The sequence below is a fragment of the Aotus nancymaae genome, unplaced genomic scaffold (genome assembly GCF_030222135.1).
Source record: "Aotus nancymaae isolate 86718 unplaced genomic scaffold, 86718_ANA_hifiasm-v0.15.2.pri h1tg000108l, whole genome shotgun sequence".
NCBI lineage: Eukaryota > Metazoa > Chordata > Mammalia > Primates > Aotidae > Aotus > Aotus nancymaae.
In genome coordinates this window covers 36,001,245-36,025,799 of record NW_026988523.1, presented here as the reverse complement: position 1 = coordinate 36,025,799, position 24,555 = coordinate 36,001,245, and the positions used below count along the sequence as shown (strand labels likewise).

The 24,555-nt window shown below is 47.3% G+C and overlaps 2 protein-coding genes across 5 annotated transcripts; one reads left to right on the top strand and one right to left on the bottom strand.

The window, feature by feature from the left end:
* The first annotated feature begins 10,183 nt into the window (after nucleotides 1-10,183).
* Nucleotides 10,184-17,205, top strand: LOC105715441 (G patch domain-containing protein 4). Of its 4 annotated transcripts, XM_064370810.1 has the most exons (9): nucleotides 10,236-10,275; nucleotides 11,313-11,447; nucleotides 12,630-12,766; nucleotides 13,208-13,281; nucleotides 13,383-13,475; nucleotides 13,583-13,669; nucleotides 15,198-15,286; nucleotides 15,539-15,589; nucleotides 15,824-17,205. In XM_064370810.1, the coding sequence occupies exons 3-9, from the start codon at nucleotides 12,631-12,633 to the stop codon at nucleotides 16,713-16,715; spliced, it is 1,422 nt and encodes a 473-aa protein (XP_064226880.1). In that variant the 5' UTR covers nucleotides 10,236-10,275; nucleotides 11,313-11,447; nucleotide 12,630; the 3' UTR covers nucleotides 16,716-17,205. The 4 variants fall into 4 exon arrangements, with proteins under 4 accessions (XP_012305236.2, XP_064226881.1, XP_064226880.1 ...); XM_012449813.3 differs by lacking the exon at nucleotides 11,313-11,447 and having other exon boundaries at nucleotides 10,184-10,275; XM_012449814.3 differs by lacking the exon at nucleotides 10,236-10,275 and having other exon boundaries at nucleotides 11,125-11,447.
* A 195-nt stretch (nucleotides 17,206-17,400) lies between these two features.
* Nucleotides 17,401-19,950, bottom strand: NAXE (NAD(P)HX epimerase). Its single transcript, XM_012449815.3, has 6 exons — nucleotides 19,739-19,950; nucleotides 19,532-19,640; nucleotides 19,266-19,376; nucleotides 19,069-19,182; nucleotides 18,150-18,297; nucleotides 17,401-17,818 (listed from the first exon to the last, which is right to left on the bottom strand). The coding sequence occupies exons 1-6, from the start codon at nucleotides 19,918-19,920 to the stop codon at nucleotides 17,616-17,618; spliced, it is 867 nt and encodes a 288-aa protein (XP_012305238.2). The 5' UTR covers nucleotides 19,921-19,950; the 3' UTR covers nucleotides 17,401-17,615.
* Between the last annotated feature and the right edge of the window lie 4,605 nt (nucleotides 19,951-24,555).

Sequence of the window (24,555 nt, the reverse complement as noted above, 5' to 3'; positions counted from 1 at the left end):
CTTGGACAGGACACCCTGATCCAGTGCATCTGATTGGCTTCCTCCCAACTCAAACAAACAGCCTCCGGCAGAGGGAGGAGTAGATATAAATGGCTCCACAGCCTGGGGGCCGCTGCGTTGATTCCCAGGCTCATTCTTTACTGCTGCTTTCTCCACAAATCACTTCTGAACTGTGGCTTGGAAGTCTCTGGTATGTAAATCCATAAAAGGCTGGTCGGGGAGGAAAGCCTAGAACTATTTGATAGATGCGAAAACAACCCATTAAGGAGAGAATGAGAAAGGAACAGGAAGGAATACATATAATGAATAGCTAAACAGTGTTTAGTTTACTCAAGATCACTTTCATTCTCTGTTTCCCCCCAGACGCTAAAACAGGAGTGGAGTGAGATGACTGAGACATCTGGGGTCTCCTCACTGACCCAGCATCTCTGCGGAGGGCTTTGACAGTCCTGTACCTACTGACCAGGGTATGGTGCAGTGATTCCAGACAAGCATGGAATCCCGAAATCTCCTTCTTTTTTTTTTAATAATTTTTTTTTCTTTTTTCTCAGGCCTATACTGGCTGACCGACTTCTCCTTCTCTAACACCCACACTCAGCTTCTTCCCTCCAAGCGGGTTCAGCTGGCCAGTTTTCCTGACCCCAGGTGATGGCAAGTGTGGTCCCAGTTTATGACTAGGATTGTTGTGTGAATGGCTGAAAGGGTTGGCAAGACGACACGCTTTAGGGAGGACTTTAAAAGGCATGGCTGTCTCTGGTCTTTCTCTTTCTTACATTTTTTAAATAAAACTTTTTTTTTAAGAGACAGCATCTCTAAAAATTTTTTAAAGAGATGTGATCTGCCTCTGTAGCCCAAAACTTTAGTACGGTGGCATGATCATTGCTCACTGCAGCCTCAAACATCTGGGTTCAAGTGATTCTCCTGCCTCACCCTCCTGATTAGCTGTGACTACAGGCAGGCACTCCATGCCTGGCTCTCCAGCATTTCTCCAGGGCCAAAAGGCAGGAACATTGAAGTCAGCCTGGTGCTTTATTTGGGCTCTCACCTAGATGCTACTCCTGGCCACATACAGAGGCCTGGGGTATGTGAGACACATTGCCCAGAGCATGCGAGGTAGACGCTACAGTACAAACCTCTACAGAGACTGGGCAGAGGAGAGCTTCTATTAGAGGACAGGAGGCTCGGGGTCTACTTACAGTTCTACCACTGTGTCACCTTAGGTACGGGCTTCGCCACTGGGCCTGTTTCTCCATCTGCACAATGGAAACTGAATTCCACTTAAATTATTTTCTGAAGGGCCTCAGTGTGCAGAGACACAGAAGCAAATGACCTTATGAAGCTCCTGACTGTATGAAGTTCTCGGTCAAATGGAACAGTACCTTTTCTGCCCATCTTGAGGTAGATGAGGGTAAGGGAAAATAACGGAAAGCACAAAGAACTGTTTTAAAAGTCAAGAAACTGTTTGCAAAGTTACCAAGATATAAAATTAGATTTTACTTATTAATAATCATGTCATTTTTCACTCTGTTTATAACCGTCAGTCCATTTAAACTGTGTTTTTGCTCAACTACCCCTGCAAATGTCTCAAGATCTTGACTCTTTATTTTCTTAGCCCATCTTATTCTCCCAGGCCCCAAAGCTTGCTGTCTCAAGTCCCTGCTTCTCTTCTCATTCTGGCCAGTCTAGGCGGGGTCTGACTTCAGTTTGTACAGATTCTCACTCCCAATCTCATATTGGTCAAACAAACCCAGAAGTAAGAAGATCTACAAGTATTAATCAACCATTCTTAGACCAGGATTAGAATAATTTTAAAAAGTGAACCCTGTCTTATAGCTTTATATTATTTCATGTGGGAGAAATAAATTCTATCACAGTATTATTATTTCCATTTTATAGACCAGGAAACAGATGCCCAGAAAGGGTAAGTTAGTATCTTGTCCCAGTTCATACACTAAGTAACCCAGATAGCTTATCTCCAAAGCTAGCTGAGTTCTTCTTTGCTGTGAAAGAATAACTTCTGGAAACTTGGAAAAGGTAAAATGAGGATTTTTTTGGTTTCTTGTTTTTGTTTTTTTGATATCACATTAAAGCATTTTCTTTTCTTCTTCTTTTATTTATTTATTTATTTATCTATTTGAGATGGAGTCTTGCTCTGTCACCCAGGCTAAAGTGCAATGGTGCGATCTTGGCTCACTGCAACCTCCGCCTCCTGGGTTCAAGCAATTCTCCTATCTCAGCCTCCCAAGTAGCTAGGATTACCAGCATGCGCCACCACATCCAGCTAATTTTTTGAAAATTTTTTTTTATTTATTTATTTATTCATTTTGAGACGGAGTCTCACTGTGTCAGCCAGGCTGGAGTGCAGTGGTGCGATCTTGGCTCACTGCAACCTCTGCCTCCCAGGTTCAAGCAATTCTCTGCCTTAACCTCCCAAGTAGCTGGGATTACAGACATCCGACATCACGCCCAGCTAATTTTTGCATTTTTAGTAAAGACAAGGTCTCATCATCTTGGCCAGCCTGGTCTTGAACTCCTGACCTCGTGATCCACCTGCCTCGACCTCCCAAAGTGCTGAGATTACAGGCATGAGCCACCGCACCCAGCCATTTTTTTGTATTTTTAGTAGAGACTGGGCTTCACCATGTTGGCCAGGCTGATCTCAAACTCCTGACTTCAAGTGATCCACCCACCTCAGCCTCTCAAAGTGTTGGGATTACAGGCATGACCCACTGCACCTGGCCTAGAGCCTTTTCTAATAAGCTTGCTTGACACTCGTATGACTCTCCCAGGGAATGTGACTTTGTTGTCACAGTACATTTGATAAATAATCTACAACTTACAAATGCACAGACATTTATAGTTGTGTTGGGTAAAAGCTAACCTGCAGAACTTGATAAAATGATAGGGTTTTATTGCCCAATTGGGAAGTTAACCGCAAAGGGGTTTTGGTTTTACTGTCCTAGAAAGTTAACCAGTCCTATATCTAAATTACCAACCTAATTTTGACAATTCTTTTCTTTTTTTTTTGAGACAGAGTCTCGCTCTGTTGCCCAGACCGGAGTGCAGTGGCATGATCTTGGGATCATGCATCAAGAATCTCTTGCCTCAGCCTCCCGAGCAGCTGGGAATACAGGAGCCCACCACCACATCCCGCTAATTTTTTTGTACTTCCAGTTGGCGGGCGGGGGGGGGGGGGGCGGTTTCACCATGTTAGCCAGGCTGGTCTCGAACTCCTGACCTGGTGATCCACCCGCCTTGGCATCCCAAAGTGCTGGGATTACAGGTCTGAGCCACCACTCCCAGCCTGACAATTATTTTCTTATTGACTGTTTAAATTCCTGTTTCTTGGGCCAGGCGCAGTGGCTCACCCCTATAATCCCAGCACTTTGGGAGGCTGATGCGGGTGGATCACAAGGACAGGAGATCGAGACAATTCTGGCAAACATGGTGAAACCCTGTCTCTACTAAACAATACAAAAAACTACCCAGGTGTGGTGGCACACAGCTACTCAGGAGGCTGAGGCAGGGGAATCGTTTGAACCAGGGAGGTGGAGGTTGCAGTGAGCTGAGATCATGCCACTGCACTCCAGCCTGGCAACAGAGCAAGACTCCGTGTCAAAAAAAAAAAAAAAAAAAAAAAAAAAAAAAATCCTGTTTCTAAAATGCTCCTCAAAGCAGCTCTTTTATCTCCTTATTGGTTCCCTCATTAATGAGTTAAATAAAATGATGACATGAGTTAACAAATAACAAAAAAGCTTGAGAATTGTGTTTTTCCACTTCTCAACTTCCCTTTATTGAGGGCAACACACTAGCACCCTCCGCTTCCCTTTAATAAATCCACTGGCAGAACTACTGCGAGAGTTCCTAGGGAGCTAAAACTCTTGGAAGGATAGGACCACTTTGTATCTCCAGCTATGGACTCCAAGAGGAAGGGGCCATTATCAGCAAGACTCCTCTGCAAGGCCTTCTCGTAGCTAAGGATATCCTTTGCTCTTTGCTGCTCCTGTGGGCCACCATTTTCTGCTCCTCAGTCCCACTAGCAACATCAAAGACACTTTAGGTGCACCCATTTGTGCTTCCTCCGGGGAAGCTTTCCTTAACAAAAGCAAGAAGCAGCAGCCAGGCACATTGACAGGTGCTTGTGTTCCCAGCTACTCCGGAGGCTGAGGCAGGAGAAATGGTAACATGTAATAAGGCAGACAGCCAGCAGGTGGGGCAAGAAGGCTGCATCTCCACCGCTGAGGGCCCCAGTAGCGTTCTGGGCGCTGCACCTGGCTCAGGTCTTGTGCACGTTTGAGGGATCACCAGGTGTCGTGGGGGTTTGGTGTACAGATTATTTTTCAATATGTAAAGGTATTAGTTTTGTTTCATTAGAAACAGATAAAAATCGTTAATTGAGTGGAATGTGACTTTCATGTGCGTATGGATTTTATGTCCTCTTAAAAATTAGGTGGCTGGGCCGGACGCGATGGCTCAAGCCTGTAATCCCAGCACTTTAGGAGGCCGAGGCGGGTGGATCACGAGGTCAAGAGATCAAGACCATCCTGGTCAACATGGTGAAACCCCATCTCTACTAATACAAAAAATTAGCTGGGCATGGTGGCACGTGCCTGTAATCCCAGCTACTCAGGAGGCTGAGGCAGGAGAATTGCCTGAACCCAGGAGGCGGAGGTTGCGGTGAGCCGAGATCGCGCCATTGCACTCCAGCCTGGGTAACGAGCGAAACTCCGTCTCAAAAAAAAAAAAAAAAAAAAAAATTAGGTGGCCGAGCCCAGTGGCACACACCTGTAATCCCAGCACTTTGGGGGGCTGAGATGGGTGGATCTCTTGAGCCTAGGAGTTTGAGACCAGCCTGGGCAACTTGGTGAAACCCCATCTCTACAAAAAAAAAAATAGAAAAATTAGCTGGGCATGGTGGCACACGCCTGTAATCCCAGCAACTTGGGAGGCTGAGACAGGAGGATCACGTGAGCCTAGAGAGGTCGAGGCTGCAGTGAGCTATGATTACACCACTGAATTCCAGCCTGGGCCAGAGTGAGACCCTAAAAAAACAAAACAAAGAAACAAACAAAAAACCCAGCACTTTGGGAGGCTGAGGTGGGCAGATCCCTTGAGGTCAGGAGTTCAAGACCAGCCTGGCAAACATGGTGAAACCCAATCTCTATTAAAAACACAAAAATTAGCTGGATGTGGTGGCAGGTGCCTGTAATCCCAGTTGCTTGGGAGGTTGAGGCAGAAGAAGCATTTGAACCTGGGCAGAGGTTGCAGTGAGCCTTGAGCAACTGCACTCCAGCCCAGGAGACAGAGTGAGGCTCACTCTCAAAAAAAAAAAAGAAAAAAATTATTCAATGACACTTGTTAAAGCATGGTAAGACGACTTTATTCAGGACCATTGAGATAGGTATAGGGACCACGGCAATGGGATTTTGCAGTGGGAGAGAACGAGAAATTGGGCTCAACTCTCAATACAGCATGGGAAGTGGGAATTTATAAGCAAGGTGCAGGGTGGTGGTCAGTAGATGGGAAATTATTAAGAGAAAACACCAGGGGTAAAGGGGATTTGTGCTAAAACCTTACAAGATTCTTGCCGAGGACAGGCTTGGGTAATCAGATATCACCGGATGGCTGGTGAAGGATGAGGAACCTGATCAGATATCAAGGGTGATCAGGTATCAAGAGTAGGGGGCTTAGGATGGGCGCAGTGGCTCACTCCTGTAATCCCAGCACTTTGGGAGGCCGAGGCAGGAGGAACGCTTGAGCCCAGGAGTTGGAGACCAGTCTGAGCAACATGGTGAAACCCCATCTCCACAAAAATACAAAAATTAGCCAGGTGTGGTGGGCTATACCTGTGGTCCCAGCTACTCAGGAGGCTGAAGTGGAAAGATTACTTAAGTCCAGCAGGTCGAGGCTGCAGGAAGCCATGATCTCGCCACTGCACTCCAGCCTGGGCAACAGAGAAAGACCCCATCCCAAAAACAAAACAAAACAGAATCGGGGGGCTTCATGCTAAATTGACTTAACAGGATTCTTTCCTTTTTTTTTTTTTTTTTTTTTGAGACAGTCTCCCTCTTGTCACCTAGGCTGGAGTACAGTGGCACAATCACAGCTCACTGCAGCCTTGACTTCTCAGGCTCAAGCAGTTCTCCCACCTCCCAAGTAGCTGGGACTATGGGTGTGAGCCACCACACTCAGTTACTTTTTAGATTTTAATTATCTATTTTTTTTTTTTTTGAGACAGAGTTTTGCTCTTTTGCCCAGGCTGGAGTGAAGTGGCGTGGTCTCAGCTCACTGCAATTTCTGCCTCCTGGGTTCAAGCAATTCTCCTGCCTCAGCCTCCCAAGTAGCTGGGATTATAGGCACCGGCCACTATGCCAGCTAATTTTTGTATTTTTAGTAGAGACAGGATTTCGCCATGTTGGCCAGGCTGGTCTCAAACTCCTGACCTCAGGTGATCCACCCACCCTGGCCTCCCAAAGTGCTAGGATTACAGGTGTGCGTGAGCCACCACACCCAGCTAATTTTTATTTTAGTAGAGACGATGTCTAACTATGTTGCCCAGGCTAGTCTCAAACTCCTGAGCTCAAGTGATCCTCCTGCCTTGGCCTCCCAAAGCGCTGGGATTATAGGCATGAGTCACTGTGCGCAGCCAATACCACTTGTTGAAAAGACTATTCTTTCTCCATTGAACTGTTTTGGCGCTTTTGTTCAAAATCAATTGCCCATAAATGTATGGGTTTATTTCTGGATTCTCAATTCCATTCCAGTGATCTATATGTCTGTCCTCTTTGAAAACCACAAAGTCTGTAGCTTTGTAGTAAGTTTTGAAATCAGGAAGTGTAAGTCCTACAACTTTGTTCCTTTTAAAGACTGTTATGGCTATTCTGGGCCCTTTGCATTTCTTTTCTTTTCTCTCTCTTTTTTTTTTTTTTTTTTTTGAGACAGAGTCTCACCCTGTCACCCAGGCTGGAGTGCAATGGCATGATCTCAGCTCACTGCAATTTCCACCTCCCAGGTTCAAGCGATTCTCGTGCCTCCCAAATAGCTAGGATTACAGACTTGTGCCACCACCCATGGCTAATCTTTGTATTTTTAGTAGAGATGGGGTTTCACCATATTGTCCAGGCTGGTCTTGAACTCCTGACCTCAAGTGATCCTCCTGCTTCTGCCTCCCAAAGTGCTGGGATTACAGGTGTTAGTCACTGGGCCTAGCCGGCCCTTTGTATTTCTATATGAATTCTAGGATGAGCTTGTTGATTTATGCAAAAAAAACAGCCAGCTAGGCTTTTGATAGAGATTGTGTTGAAATTATAGATCAATTTAGAGAGTATTGTCATCTTAACAAAATTGTCTTCCATTTCATGAACACAGGATATCTTTCCATTTACTTAGCTCTTCTTAGTTTCTTTCAATGAGGTTTTTTTTGTTTTTGTTTTTTTTTAAAGATGGGGTTTCACCATGTTGATCAGGCTGGTCTTGAACTCCCGACCTCAGGTGATCCGCCCGCCTTGGCCTCCAAAGTGCTTGGATTACAGGCATGAGCCACCATGCCTGGCCTCAATGAGGTTTTGTAGCTTCAATGTATAAAGCTTGTACTTGTTTTGTTAAATTTATTCCTAAGTATTTTATTACTTTGATCCTATTGCCTTTGAATTTTTAACATAGATAGATTCTTGCTGTAGGTAACATTTTGTATCTTTTTCATTTCAATTGTATCACAGACATGTACCCAAGCTATTAAGAATTCTTGAGCCGGGTGCAGGGGCTCATGCCTTTAATCCCAACGCTTTGGGAGGCTGAGGGAGGCGGATCACAAGGTCAAGAGATTGAGACCATCCTGGCCAAGGTCAAGAAATCGAGACTGTCCTGGCCAACATGGTGAAACCCTGTCTCTACTAAAATACAAAAATTAGCTGGGCATGGTGGTGAGCACCTGTAGTCCCAGCTACTCAGGAGGCTGAGGCAGGAGAATTGCTTGAAGCCAGGAGGTGGAGGTTGCAGTGAGCTGAGATCACAACACTGCACTCCAGCCTGGTGGCAGAGCAAGACTTCATCTCAAAAAAAAAAAAATTATTCAACATAATTTTTAAAGACTACACATTAGTCCTTTGTATGTTTACACTGTAATTTATTTTGCCTTCCTCCTGTCATGAGATAATTTTGATTCTTGCCAATTTTTCCATTTTATAAATATTACTGTAATAAATATTTCTGTGCATCTTGTTATCGGCATTTCAGGTCATTTCTTTATAAGTATTTTTGTATTCTTGTTTTCTAATAATGGCCTTTATTTCTACCCTTGTAAGGAGGTATGAGACCCCATTAAACTGTGAACTCTTTGAGACCCATTTCTCTTGCAATCCCTCATCAAGTCAGGCAGAACAGTAAGCTCAAAGACTTAGGCCAGACTAGGAATCTTCATTCAAAGATTTATGGCCACTAAGTCTTGGGAGTGGCTGGCAAAGTGTGTCACACAAAAACTCTAGGTTGGAAAGGGACCTTGAGGGTTATCTCATTCAGAATTTTAAAAACTCTTATATATTACATATATATATACACACACACACACATGACTATGTATATATGCATGTACATACATATACATATGTATGAAATATTCTATGTAACATACTATTTTGTATATAATACAGACACATATATTTTAGATAGAAGGAATAGAAGAGATGGAGAGGTGGGGCGGGGGGTGGAAATTGAAGCCCTGCCTGTGGAATTTTCTCAGTGACTGCAAGACACTACAGCAAAACTCAAGTTTGCCCATAGAATTGGTGTCTCACCATGTCACCCAGGCAGGCTGGTCTCGAACTCCTGGGCTCAAGCTATCTGCCTGTCTTGGTTTCCCAAAGCACTGGGATTACAGGCATGAGCCACCACGCCTCACCCATCCTGCATCTTTCTCCAAGTCTCACCAGCCATGTCCTCCATCCAATCCCACTCAAGGTCCCAACTTTCCCAGGCTAGACTGGGTGTTACCCAAAATCAAGACCTGTGACTTATGCATCTTTGTATCCCCCACTACCAAAGGGACAAGTTCTGGCACACAGTGGTACCGAGAACCAGCTCGGTCGGGAGACACCCATCCAGGCAGCGCTGGAGGTATCTGAGAGGCAGACACCCAGATAGCACAACAGAGTGATCTATCCTGGGGACCAACAGCCTGAAAGCCTGCTGGGCTGACAGCTCTCCAGACTAAAGGCCCTGAGCAGATTCTCATCCACGCATTTATTTGCTCTTTGACAGGAGATTCTTATTAATACACAGGTGCTCTACATTTACACATAACAAAAATATACCAAGGAGGCAGCTATTACACGCCTACCACTAATTACAAACGAAAAGGTATCCTTCATAGAGGAGCCACGGGGCAGGGCAAACTTAATGTTTCTCAACACAGTGGTAAGTCAAAAGGTGTTTGATGAGGCCAATCATGGTGGCTTATGCCTGTAACCCTACCATTTTGGGAGGCCGAGGCGTGTGTATTATTTGAGGCCAGGAGTTGGAGACCAGCTTGGGCAACGTGGTAAGACCCCTTCTCTACAAAAAATACAAAACTTAGCCAGGAGTGGTGGTGCATGCCTGTGGTCCCAGCTACTCAGGAGGCTGAGGTGGGAGGATCACTTGAGCCCAGGAGGCAGAGGTGGCAGTGAGCCGAGATTGCGCCACTGCACTCAAGTATGGGCGACAGAGAGAGACCCTGTCTCGAGGGAAAAAAAAAGTGCTTGATGAACCTATTGAGATGTCTAGTCTCTAGGCTTTTATAAATAACTGTTCCTGTGAAGGCTGAGTATTCATGAATATTCAACCCTGCAAAATCAGGACACAGCTATCAGGGGACAGAATAGCCATCACCTATTCTGCCTCCACGAATTTCTCAAGTTACTCTTGATGCTTCCCTAGAGTTTTGCTTCCTGATACTTGTACCAGGGACTAGCTCAGTGTAGGACACACAGCAGTTCTTGGCATCCTGGAGGGCTAGCTAGTACTGAAGTCCCTTGGCTGGTCAAGGATTGCAGGCATGAGGCAAATCCTTGAGCCTCGGAACCTCCGAAATGGGCACGCTCCATGTCTCAGTTTCTATGGCAACCATACCGGCAAGTCGGCCTAAGCAACGGTTTCTCTTGGGAGGACCGTGATTTTCGTTCCCGCGGACGTCTCTATGGTTTCTACAGCCTAGAAGGAACAACATGGCATTTCCGGGAAGATGGCGGCGCACAAGTCACGTTTGACACATGTTTCCGCGGAGAGGACCCGGCAATGACGGTAAGGGGCTCCCTTCTCCGAACGGTGGTAGTCGGAGCCCGGGCTTAGTAGCAAATATAAGAGGAGCGGAGTATTTTTATACTGGTAGCACTGTGGTAGGAGGGCTAGAATTTAGACACCAAGAGCAAGGAAGCCTAGGGAAAGTGCAGCCGGCTCTTTCGGACTGCTGTAAGACGAGTGGACCTGGGGCCACTTCTGAAAACGCAGACTGTAGAGGGAACAGTGCCCAAAGTCTGATCATAGCTTTCAGAAACACTGGGGTGCACAGCTTCTGTCCTGTTCCATTGAAAATCCGTTAAAGCCATTCCCACTCATTCAGTTCAACAAATAACGACTGAATGCACGCTGCGTTACGTGCTCTGGAGTTGCGGAATAAAGCTGGTCTCTTACTTCCAGGGCATGTAGTTTTGAATTACTGCGACAAGTGTTAGGCTGTGTTCTTACAGGAGTAAGCACAAAAAGCTTGAGACTGAAGAGTGTAGTGATGAAGAACATTAGTTCTTGCCCGGGCACCGTGGCTCACGCCTGTAATCCCAGCACTTTGGGAGGTTCAGTCGGGTGGATCACCGGAGGTCAGGAGTTCAAGACCAGCATGGCCAACATGGTGAAACCCCATCTCTACTAAAAATACAAAAATTAGCCGGGCATGGTGGCACACGTCTGTAGTCACAGCTATTCGGGAGGCTGAGGCAGGAGAATCGCTTCAAGCTGGAACGCAGAGGTTGCAGTGAGCCAAGATCACACCATTGCACTCCAGCCTGGGTGACAGACTGGGACTCCAAAAGGAAGGAGGGAAGGAGGGAGGGATGGAGGAAGGGAGAGAGAGAGAGAAAGAAGAGAGAAAGAGAGAAAAGAAAGGAAAGAAAGAAAGAGGACCACTTTGGAGTCAGGCGACGTGGGCTTATATTCTAGCTCCATCGTTTAATTCCAGCTCCATTATTTACTAGCCATGTAACTTACTAGCCATGTAACCTTAGGCAAGAAACGCAGGCCTTGTTTTCCTCATTTGTAAAATAATAATAATATCTATCTCACAGGACTATCAAGATTAAATGAGTTAAGCCCAGGCATAGTGGCTCACAGCTGTAATTCCAGCATTTTGGAAAGCAGAGGTGGGCAGATTGCTTGAGCCCAGGAGTTAGAGAGCAGTCGGGACAACATGGCAAAATCCTGTATGTACAAAAGCAAAAATTAGCCAGGTGTGGTGGCATGTGCCTGTGGTCCCAGCTACTCGGGAGGCTGAGGTGGGAGGATTGCTTGAGCCCCGGAGTTTGAGGCTGCAGTGAGCCATGATTGTACTACTGCACTCCATCCAGCCTGAGTGACAGAGCGACCCTGTCTCAAAAAAAAAAAAAAAAGATTGACTGAGTTAATATGACAATGTGTCAATATATGTAATCTACCTCTTATGCAGTAAGTGCTCAATAAGAATGCCCTTCTTAATCTGGACACTTTCAAAAGGGAAACTCCAGCCAGACTGAAATACAGCAGTGGTGTCGGAGAAGTGTGTATCCCCCATACCAAGACAACAGTGTAAATGTTGAAGCATAAGTACAGGATCTGGTCTCAACCAAGTACCATTATCTTATGACTCAGGTTAATAAGCACCTCATTAGGTTTGTGTTTACAAGGTAATATATTTTGGGAGATACTGTGTAAAGAGTATAGATTTACTGTGTAGAGTATAGATTCTGCAGACAAGCTGCCTGGGCTTGAATTCTACATGTTACCTCTGTAACTTGAAGTCACCTAACCTCTTTAAGCCTTACTTTACTCATTTGTAAAATAGGCTAATATTTCCCTGAATGGGCTGGGAAGATTAAATGAAATAATCTTTGTAAAGTCTTAGCACATCCTGACATGTGGTGGGCACACCATAAATGTAGGTATCAGAACTGAGACGCCATTCCTCCTTGACTTCTCCATATGTTGCTGTCTCTGTAGCCAGATAGAGAGCTCCTCAAAGACTAGGCCACCTCCTTCCTCTGTCTCTCCCCAGCGCTCAAGAAAGATAATTCTTTTTTTAATTTTTAATTTTTCCTAGAGACAGGGTCTCACTATGTTGCCCACACTGATCTGGAATTGCCAGGCTCAAGTGATCCTCCTACTTTGGGCTTCCAAAGTGCTGGGATTACAAACGTGAACCACTGCACCTAGCTGCTTTCTTCTTTTTATAAGAGAGGGTCTTGCTCGACTGCCCAGGCTGGACTCGAGCAATCCCACCTCAGTCCCAGCTACCTCCCACATAGCTAGGACTACAGGTGTGTGCCACTGCACCCGACTGGCAGAGAATTCTTAAGCAGTCAGGATGGAACTGATGGCTGATTGGGCACATTCTCCTTTCTTCTTAAAAGGATGATACCACCTCTTCTTCTCTGGTTAGAGTTTGAGGATAGAGACTTTTTTCTCACCATGAATGTCACCCCAGAGGTCAAGAGTCGTGGGATGAAGTTTGCTGAGGAGCAGCTGCTAAAGCATGGATGGACTCAAGGTGATCCCCATGGGGCCTCTTCCACATCCCCCAACTCCCTGCCTACCTTCTGCACAGGGAAGAGGCATCGTCCTGGATTACCTCCCATGTGGTCCATTTAATTAAAGGAGGAAAAGGAAAATTTGCAGAAGAAAATTTCTGACTTTCCCAGAAAAGGGAAGAATCGAAGAAATTTGACAGTGGATAATAAGTAGTTAGAAGGACTAGGAGAGGGAAGAAGAGACATGGCCTCTCTCCCAAAAGAAGTATGAAGGAAGAGATAGTTCAGACTCACACAAAGGCAGGGAACTATATGGAGTGGTACTAGAAAGAAAGGAGCTGGGAGGGCTGCTGAGTGGTACAGAGTATACCCCAGTGTCAGGTGTCTGGAACGGCAAGAGGCACATGTGAGGGCTGACGGCAGGCAGGAGAATAAGCCAAGTTGCTCACTGTCCTCCACAGGCAAAGGCCTCGGCCGGAAGGAAAATGGTATCACCCAGGCCCTCAGGGTGACGCTGAAGCAAGACACTCATGGGGTAAGATTGGGTAGGCTGAGGGAGGTTAGCATGCGTGAGAGAGGGTACCCTTGAGGGCAGGTGAGGCAGGCACTCAGAGCTCAAACATATTCCCCTGGCAGGTAGGACATGACCCTGCCAAGGAGTTCACAAACCACTGGTGGAATGAGCTCTTCAACAAGACTGCAGCCAACTTGGTAGTGGAAACTGGACAGGTATGAGCTCTTGATAGATGGGCACATGAAACAGGGCCTGGGACCTGTGGGGTGGGCGGGCAGTCACAGTATGTCACCCACTCACTGGTACTGATCATTCTCTACAGGATGGAGTACAGATAAGGAGCCTTTCTAAGGACACCACCCGTTATAATCATCCCAAGCCCAACTTGCTGTATCAGAAGTTTGTGAAGGTATTAGAGGCTGTGGTGACAGAGTCCATCCTTTTCTCTTCCCTGGTCTCCCTGGGGCCTGAACAGTTGCCTTATATGGTTATCAATTCTCAGGACTTTCCTAACATAGTGGGATCCTGTGGCCAGCCTTGCTCTTACTTAAGACTATCCAGGCCCTGACAGCAGGAAGTGAGATCTTCAGGTTCCATGGATCCTGCCATCTGTTAAGGGAGCAGTAATAGGGAATGGGAGGTAGGGTACAGTCTCTTAAGTCAGGAGCTGCCAATCTTGGGGGAGCCAGGGGACATCTAATTCAAAGGACTTAGAAGCCAGAGGAGACCTGAGAGATTATCTGAACCATCCCTGCTTTGCAGATGTGGCTAAAAGGGTAAAAAGTGGTTTGCTGAAGAGTCCACAGCAGGCTAGTAATGGCAAACAGGACTGGAACCCAGGTCTCAAGACCTCCCCTTTCTACTACACCAGTAGAAGGAAGCTAACATAATGGTCATTATGTGCTAAGGGCTATACATGTTATCTGGCAAATCTATCCCATTTCTCTACCTCTCTGTTGCCATCTACTACCCCATTTCGGGCCATCATCATTTCTTGCCTAATTACTTTCTCCACCAGCCTCCTAAGGACACCTCTAGTCTCACTCCCCAACCCAAGCAGTCCATCCTTCACAAAGCATCCAGAGTGTTCTAAAACATAAATGTCATCAAGTCACTGGGTCTTCTTTGATCTAGGTTGACATAGTCCAGATTTACCGGACTGGCTTACATGGCCCTGCATGCCTGTTCCTGCCATCGCCAGCCTCATCTCTTGCTGCTTCTCTCCAGGACCACTACACTTCAGCCTAACACTAGCCTGACAGTCCAACCCGTTTCTTTGCTACTGCATTCTTCCTTCCTCGGGTTATTGCCCATGTCACTCCCTCTGCTTGGGACATTCTTTCCCTTTCCCCCTCTACCTGCTATTTCTTATCCTCCAGAGCTCAGTGTATACATGAGTTATTTTTAAAGCCATTCTCTGAAGTCTGAATTGAGTGCCCTTCCTCTATCACAGGCAGCACTTCCATCATAATTGCCTGTGTAAATTCCACCTGGGCTGGACCCATGTCATTCTTCATCCACTCTGAATCCCCAACTCCTTGGCCCACAGTAGACTCTCAGTTAATCTGATTAAGTGAAGGTACTATGAACAGGTACTGTGGTGTGGGGGTGGAGCAGGGCATCTTTACTGTCAATCACGGGCACTTGTCCCACTGTGAAGACCTGATGACCAGAGCATTTCCTTTTCTTGTTCTGCCCACCAGCCAGCTGTGGGCCAGAGAGGGCAAAGCTACTGCACATCCCAACAGCAGCAGCCTGTCTGCTATCCATGTTCAAGTACGCAGGATGGCACACCTCCCCGTGGCTCCTCAAGGAGCAGTGGTGGGGGCTGGCAAACTCCTGCCTGGAGCTATGAATTCTTAGGGGGCTTCCACAGGGGAATAGGGATGGTCGGTGGTGTTGAGAAGGCCTTGTCCACCCCCATGACCCCCTCCTAGACGGCCACGTTGACTTCAGGTGGAGATAAGCCGCACAAAGACTTGGAGAGCCGCAGTGATGACAACCAGGGGCCCAAGTCCCCAAAGATGTGAGACTTCATTTTAGCTCTTGGGGAATGTGGGAGATGTCCTCAGATCACAAGAGAAAGGGCTAAGTCTAATGCTTTACTGCGGGCTTCCTGGGGGTGTGTGGAACTGTGTTGTGCTCATCTTTGTATCCCTAGTACCTCAAAAAGTGCCAGGTCCTAAATAAGAACTCAGTGTTGAAGGAATGTTTTAGAGGGAGGCGAGGTTAAGCCTTTCCACCAGGTCTGTTTGTAACTGCCAATCTCCCCTAACAGTCTGACTGATGAGATGCTGCTCCAAGCCTGTGAGGGGCGAACAGCACATAAGTAAGTAGTGGTCAGCTCCTTGAGCTCCCTTCTTTTCTCCCCACCTTTGAGCATGGCCTGTGCCACTTCTTGGTTCTTTTTACCCCAGGGAAATGATTCCTGCTACTTACCCATCTATTGCCTGAAGATAAGCAGCTCCCCATTCCTGCCCTCCACCAACTTTCCCTGTAGGCTTAAGGACTAGGCCCATTTCCCCCGATACCCTCGCTCTGACTTGGACCCTGTCTGTTTCAGGGCTGCCCGTCTTGGGATCACAATGAAGGCAAAGCTTGCTCGCCTAGAGGCCCAGGAGCAGGCCTTCCTGGCTCGTCTCAAAGGCCAGGACCCTGGGGCCCCTCAATCACAGTCAGAGGCCCCTCAATCACAGTCAGTGAGCACGGCCCCCAAAAAAAAGAAAAAGAAAAAGAAGCAGAAAGAGGAGGAAGAAGCTACAGCATCTGAAAGGAATGATACAGATGAGAAGCACCCAGAACATGCTGACCAGAGCATCAGAAAAAGCAAGAAGAAGAAAAGGCGACATCAAGGAAAGGTCTCAGAAGAAAGAGAAGATACAACTGAAGTGAATGAGGAGGAGGAGGAGGATGCTGCAGGAACAAGTGGGCTTGGGGAATTGAATAGCAGAGAGCAAACCAATCAGTCCCTCAGGAAAAGGAAGAAAAAGAAGAGGTGGCACCATGAAGAGGAGAAGATGGGGGTCTTGGAAGAAAGAGGAAAAGGCAAGGAGGCAGCGGGCAGTGTCAGGACGGAGGAGGTAGAGAGCAGGGCATACGCTGACCCATGCAGCCGGAGAAAGAACAGGCAGCAACAGGAGGAGGAGGACTTGCACCTAGAGGATGGAGGTGAGGAAACTGTTTTAGGTGGTGAGACCAGGGAAGCAGAGAGCAGAGCATGCAGTGATGGAAGAAGCAGGCGAAGCAAGAAGAAAACACAGCAGCATCAAGAGGGGGAGGATATCTTGGATGTAAGGGATGAGGAGGATGGCGGGGCTAGGGAAGCAGAGAGCAGAGCACGTACAGGCTCAAGCAGCAGAGGTAAGAGGAGGAGGCAGCAGCATCCCGAGGAGGAAAGAGCTGGAGTCAGCACTGGCCAGAGAGCCAAAAAGAAGAAACAGAAGGAGAGAGACTAAAGGTCTAGCCAAGGTAGGGTTCAATCGATTCATTTTCAGGAGCTGAAGGTTCAAAGAACAGGGTCAATGCAGATCTGCAGGTCTTCTGCACCCCCCTCAATGAGGAGTCCCTTCCAAAAAGGAAACTGATCTCCAGGACGTCCACTGCTGAGAGGAGCCAGCAGTAATATTATACCTTAGTTGAGGGAACCAGCATAGTCCCCTCTGTAGCTTGTAACCCAGGATCATGAACTCAGGTGCCTAGAGAAGTCAGGCAGCTAAGGGACAAGGAATGCTGGGGGCTGTGGGAACAGGAATGCAGATACCCTTTCAAGGAGCTTTCCTCTTAAAATAAGCTGAAAATGTAGACTTAATGTGAAGTGCTCTGATTCTAAATATTGTGAAGGTTAAGAAAAACAAATTTAGGTCTATGGGCTAGATTTAGCCCACAGTTGCCAGTTTCTAGCACTACCAAATGAATGAATAAACATCAACTTGGGTTCCTAGCCTAGAGATAAATCTCGACTGGCATTTCTGTTCCCAGCATGGGAAGGTCCTGAATACAAATTAGAAGATACTCCTTGGAGGCCTTTGAAGAAATTCCTTCTGTTAACCTCCTTGTAGTCTTGCTACACTGATAAGTGGAAGTAGCTCCCTATCTGTTTCCCAAATGAATAAGAATTGTGTAAAGGAAAGCACAACTCACTTGGCATCTGACAGTCAACCTTCATTGTTTCCAAATACCATAGCAATCTCTTGCCTGTTGTGTTACCCCTAGAGAGATGGCACCCAGTCCCCAGGGTTGCTCTCTGACTTCCACCACTCACTGACCTTTATTGCCAGAGGAGCTCCCAGGACTCTACAGTTCCAGAAGAGAGGGGCTCTAAGTCTTTATTGGGAAGAATACCCACCCACCTTCCCTCACTGCAGACGAGAGACACACTCGGTGTCAGGGTAGGGTGGCAGGTTCAGCTGGTACTTCTTTTCCAGAGCAGGTGGCACAAAACGACCCCCCAGGTAATGGTAGCGACCGGTAAACTGGGTTGCAGATTTTTTGGGTGCCGTAAGGGAGATGAGCAAGTCTGGCTGGATCCCTGCAGGGTTTCCCTTCTCCACGTCCCATCCTGAAAAAGGGTGGTGGTCAGGAAGAGGCCAGATGTCCTATCCCCTTCTACACCTTATTTTGCCCTAGTCCCAGAGAAGTGGGAAGTCCTCTCAGTTTCCACCTAAGGAGCTCTCATCCTACAGGCTCCACGTACCCTTGGGCTGTGGTCTCTTCATGGGCCCAATGTGTAAAGGGGACTTCTGAATGCCATTCCCCATCCCTGATGGGGGTCCAGGAAGCTATGTTCTGTCCCTCTATACTCGTATTATTTTAGACCTGTCTGGGCAAAAATCAGGAGGGTAGGGCCCCAATCTCCACCCATTCCCACCCCACCTTCTGGGTCCCAGCACCTGAGGGAATGTCGATGCTGGCAATGGGCACAGTGAGTCCCTTCAGGACACTCAGGATGCTGTGGAACGGTTCCCGAACATCACCTTTGAAGCTGAAGCCAAAGATGGCATCCACCACCAGCTCATACAGTTCATCAATCACCATGGGCTGTGGTGGAGCAGAAAAAGGATGTCAGAGCCAGCAGCTGCACAAACAGCCTTAACTGGAGAGGCTGTCCTCTGCACCTGCAGACCATTCACAGAGGCACGAGTATTGTATCCCATTAAGAGGGTAGCCTGAGGCCTAGAGAAAGTGTGAGGTGGTCACTGATTCAGGCCAAACTGAGTCCAGACAGTTTTTGTTCTGGGTGCCTGCCTGCCACTGGGGAGGCTACAGGGTGAGATAGCCTGAGATGGAATCAAGAGAGCCAGATTCTGGTTTTAGCTCTGCCACGATCCAATTCAGTAACTAGGCAAACCACTTCTCTGTGCCTCAGTATCTTCATCTGTAAAATGGGTTAAGAAAAAAAATTACTCAATTTCCCATCCCTTAATCCATGCATCTGCAGAAAGAGTTTCAGATAGGGCAGTCACTCCAGTCCCTGAGGGGCAGATCATGTGTTGACTGCATGCTAGGGCAAGAGGATCTGACTAGAGTGGAAGGAGGGACCAGAGAGATGAAAGGGGAAGGAAGCTTTAGAGAAGGTGTTGTGGTTCTGTGATACTAAGCAGTGAGTTTGTGGGGAAAAAAAAAGAAGGTGGTGTGGGAGACTCATGGAGCACACTTCGTGAAGAAGGCTCTTACACACTTATCCAAATAGCATCCTTTAGGCATCTTCTGTACCAGGCACTAAAATGAGCTCAGCCTGGAAACATGAAGGAAGGGCAGAGCACAGGCAGTGGTTACTGGGGGATGAGGTATTCAACTGGAGCCACCTACCTCTGAGGGCATCTCCCCAAGAAAAGGGATGTCCATTTTCTGACACTGGGTCACCAACGCAGTGAAGAGGGGCTTGTTAGGCCTTTTGGGGTAATAGATGGTTGGCTGGTAGCCCTAGGAAGAAAAGAAAATGGTAATTCGAACCCAGATCCCAGAGCCCTCACACCCTCCCCCACAACCCGGACCGGCATACTCACAAAGAGTTTGAGGTGTCGAGCACAGACCAGACCATCTCCTCCATTATTCCCCGGGCCACAGATGACCAGGACGGTAGGGGGGCTCCTGGACATGGACGTGGGGGGATATGCCTGAAGGCAGAGTCAAGGGTGGTTCAGCGGGGTTTCAGGCAGTAGCAGACCAGATTGGCCCAGCTGTCTCTCCCACTGCTTTGTGCCTAGGCCCGGGGGCTGGGACAGTGACTCCTCCCTGGATGCTCCCAAAGGTCCAGAGCTGTGCCACTGACCTTGGCGATGGCTGTAGCACAGCTCAGCCCGGCCAGCTCCATAAGTTGGTCCACGCTGAATTGGTACTCGTTAAACAGCTCCTGGTCCACGGCCTGGGCCTCCTCCTGGCTGAGGAAAACCCGCGGACTGAGTTCCTCCCCTAGTGTTCTCCGTCGCACAGGTGGCCCGGCCGTCCCAGGTCCCGCCCACCCGAGACCCGCGCCTACCTCAGGTATTTCACCGCCGTGCTCGCCATGACCTCTGAGTTCCAGCGGACACCCGAGTTTAGCCGCTGCGGTCCCCACCAGGTCGGTCCCGAGCGGCAGGCGCTGATCTGGGTTGTGATCCGCTGCAGGCGCGAGCCCGCAACCAGCAGCCCGAGCCCCAGCAGCGCCCGCAGCCCGGACATCCAGCTCACAGAGCACGCGCCCCCAGCCCGGCCCGGCGCGGTCCAACCCCGGCGCATGCGCGGCGCTCGCCCCGCCCCCGGAGTGGCTGGGCCAGCACGCACGGGTTCCGGAAGCATCCCCGGGCTGGAGGCTCCGGGCTCTAGCAGGGCTTGGGTCCGGGAACCGTTCCCACCCGGGCCAGCTTACCTTACAGCCGGGATCTCAGGTCTCCTCGGGAGCGTTTACAGATTGCCACACATTTCCAGACACGCTGAAATGCCTTGCTCCCAGCCGCCCTTTGATAATAAGTGCTGGTTTTGTAACTCTGAGAAAGCTGTGTGGCGTAGCGGTTAGCCTGGATGCCTACCCCACTGCTTAGTGACTGAGTGAATGTGGACACTGTTGGTGTCAGTTTCTCGCGTATGCAACAGGAAACAAGTACATACTTCACAGGTGCTAAAGCCTGCAAAGCCGTCGCAGAGGGCGTGGTGCCTGGTACAGAAATTAAGCTACTGTTCTTATTTACACCACCGAGCGTTCCGTGTTACTTAGACCCCCTCTCCACTACATTAGCTTCCCCTGCCTCTGTTTTACCAGGAAATCACACAGTACTTCCCTAGTCATATTTACCTCCTTTACCGAGATAATAGCTACGGAAATAGAAAATTATAAACCTTTTTTTTTTTTGAGACGGAGTTTCGCTCTTGTTACCCAGGCTGGAGTGCAATGGCGCGATCTCGGCTCACCGCAACCTCTGCCTCCTGGGTTCAGGCAATTCTCCTGCCTCAGCCTCCTGAGTAGCTGGGATTACAGGCAAGCGCCACTATGCCCAGCTAATTTTTTGTATTTTTTTTTAGTAGAGACGGGGTTTCACCATGTTGACCAGGATGGTCTCGATCTCTTGACCTCGTGATCCACCCCACCCGCCTCGGCCTCCCAAAGTGCTGGGATTACAAGCGTGAGCCACCGTGCCCGGCAGCAGAAAATTATAAACCTTAAGTAGGTTGGGGAAGCTATGGTTTAAAATGTAATTGAAACCATAGGCTCCAGGTCACGACGATGTTACACTAGAAGTCTTGAGGAGTAGAGTTTATCCGAGAGGTTTTGAGAATGCAAACATACTTGTGCGTGGTTAGGGGGAAAGGTTGGAGAATAACAAACCAGTCACCATTAAGGCCCTAAGATAAAGGTAATTATCCAGACTGCTATGGACTCAATGTTTGTGTCCCCTTCCCCCCTCCCAAATTCATGTGTTGAAGCCCTAACCCCCAATGTGATGGTATTTGGAGACAGGGTGGTTGGGAGGTGATTAGCATTGGTCGGGGTGTAAGGGGTAGGCCCTGGTCTGGTAGAATTAGTGCCCTTATAAGACTTTCTTCCTCTCCCCACCTCTCCCCGCCCCTCCTCTCTGTCACCGTACTGGAACCCTGATCTGACTTCCAGTCCCCACAACTGTGAGAAAATTAATTTGTTGTTTGAGCATCCAGTCTATGATATTTTATCTTTTTTTTTCTTTTTTTTTTTGTGCTATCACCAATGATATTTTATTATGACAGCCCAAGCTAAGACACAGGTAAAGGGAAGGTCTTTTTTGTTTGTTAGACAGGGTCTTGCTCTGTCACTCAGGCTGCAGTGCAGCCACCTGATCATGGCTCACTGCAGCCTGGACCTCTGTGATCCAAGTGATCTCCAGCCTCAGCCTCCCCAGTAACTGGGACTAAGGCACACACCACCACACCCGACTAATTTTCGTATTTTTTTGTAGAAACGAGGTCTCAGCAGGGCGAGGTGGCTCATGCCTGTAATCCCAGCACTTTGGGAGGCCAAGGTGGATGGATCATTTGAGGTCAGGAGTTCAAGACCAGCCTGGCCAACATGGTGAAATACCACTGTAGGGTCCAGCCCTACAGGGTTCTGTGAGCTGCTCCGGGCTGGTGTGGAGACGAGAAATTGTGGAAATAAAAGACACAAGACACAGAGATAGAGAAAAGAGAGTTTGGACCCAGGGGTCCACTGCTACCCAAATCTCGGAGACCAGCAGTGGCCCTAAAGGCCAGGACACTCTCACTTTTATTGAGTTGCAAATCTGGGGGCAGGGTAGGTAGGGTGTGGCCTTGATGGTCGGTGACTGGGGGCAGTGACAGGGTCAAGTATATCACGTGTCATTCAGGCAGGGGCTCACGAATTTCTGGCACCCAAATTGAGGTAAGGAGCATAATGCATCAGCACTTTTTCCATACTTATCCAGAAAGAACTAAAACATTAAGATTTATATTACTATTACTGATTATCTTTTCTAAGACAAAAGGAACCAGGTTCAGAAGTAGAACATAAGAGTAGACATGGAACGTGACTACTGAAACACAGCATCACATAGAGACAGTTAAGCCCCCGATGTCTGTGGGTGTACCTGACGGCCGTCAGGCCTATCACAAGAGTTTGGAGAAATGGAGTTTTCTCCAAACTTCCCTAGGAAGGAGATGTCTTGGCCATTTTGGACATCTCCTTCCCTAGCTGGCTAAACAGCAGGCCCTTTCACAGTGCTGGTGCTGCCACACAGCCGAGGTGCTCTCCAGCAGCCTTAGTGTCATTCATTTCACAGTCACCCCAGGTTCACACTTCTGACCTGAGAGGCATTAGTAAAAGAATTAAGATCACCTATGAATAACTAAGATCACATGTGAATAACTAATAACTACTTTGGTTATATTTCTAGTTACTTTCTTCTTCATTATTTATATGGAAATAAGCTGAAGCCTTTTGCTCCTGCCTCGGCTTTAATGGGATCTTCCCCCTACATGCCACCTCTACTAAAAATATAAAAATTTTTATGGTTGTAGGCACCTGTAGTCCCAGCTACTCGGGAGGCTGATGCAGGAGAATCGCTTGAACCCGGAAGATGGAGGTCGCAGTTAGCTGGGATTGCACAAGTGCACTCCAGCCTGGGCGACAGAGTAAGACTCTGTCTCAAAAAAAAAAAAAAAAAAACCAAGAAGAAGAAACGAGGTCTCACTATGTTGCCCAGGCTGGTCCTGAACTCCTGGGCTCAAGCTATCCTCTTGCCTCAGCCTCCCAAAGTGCTGAATAACAGTCATAAGCCATGACACCTAGCCAGGGTCTTCTTTTTATGCTACATTGATTCTTATTCTGTATCATGAAATGCATTTCTGGTTAGTTCACAGCAAAAAGCAAGAACTCCTGCTTTAATCTTCTGATAGCCTCCTTTTTAATTATAGGAGCTTTATTATCTCCAATGGGATGTACCCTATGTGCTCTTGGCCTCAAGCTGTGCTTGTTTTATATGTTTGTTGTGGGAAACTGAATTGGTCAGACCGCGATTATGGTGGGAAATTAAGTTCACTAAACTAATGTACACACCCATGTACAATAGGATAATCTTATCTAAGACTTCATTAACTTCACCAGAATGTAAGTGGCTTCACTTTTACATGTTATTTAAGACTCCCTATGGGTCTGTTTGAGAAAATAAATTTGGCGATTCAGAAAATTCATCTCTAAAACACAATGTGAAGTGTTTCTTTGACACTGATAACATTTTTAAGCACTTATATGTGCCAGATGCTAACATCAATCATTTCATTTAATTCTCATGGCAATGCTACTGTTATTCCCATTTTACAGATGAGAAAACTGAAACTTGATGTTGAATGACATGCCCAGTGATACAGTGATAGCTCTTGGTGGAGTTGGGATCCAAGCAGCCTGACTTAGGGTCTGCATTCAAGCATTATTCTACACCGAACTGCTTCAACAATGCAGAAATACAATGTAAATAAAGTATTGTCACTGATGACTTCATTATGATGAGATGTAACTCTCAAATAACAAAACAAAAGTTATTATATAACTCTAAATAACACCACGCCCCCCTAGAATTTATAAAACAACTAAATAGGGACTGTGAAAAAAACAAACCAGGAAGGCGGTGCCCAGGATAGAGTCCATCTTGTTCCTGCCATTCAGACTTTGGAGTTTTCTTCAGAAATGCTTTCAAAACCAATTCAGAAAGGACATGTGGATTGAGCACCTGCTGAGTTCCAGATGCTTTGCATATATTATCTAATTTAATTCCATCAATCCTATTATGTATTTTAATCCTCACCTTACAGATGAGAAAATTGAGTAGCAAAGATATGAAGTCATTTTCCTAAGATATGTTAGCTGTCAGGTGGTAGAGCCAGTGATGGTTGATAGTGGGTTAGCCTGACCCAAGAGCAATATTCCTGTGGGCCAGGTGCTGCTTGCTATTGGCCCCTCATAACCCATTCACCTTTCTTCCTTAGGTAACAGATCCCTGACTTTTATCCGGCCATGTGGCTGCCCAGCTAAACACTACATTTGCCTTGCAGCAGCTAGACATGGCCATGTAACTAAATTCTGACCAATGTGACATAAGCTAAAGTGATGTATGTGATTCCCAGGTCATGCCCTTTAAGAAAATGTTTCCTCCTACTTTCTCTTTTCCTCTTACTGACTGGAATGAAGGTTTGATGCTGGAGCTAAAGCATCGAAAGCATCTAAAGCAGCCATTTAAGAGGGAAATCTTGTGTTAAGAATGGCAGGGCATCCTGTCTAGATACCCAAGCTTCATGGAGCTACCATATCAGCCCTGGGCTGCTTATATGAGAAGGAAA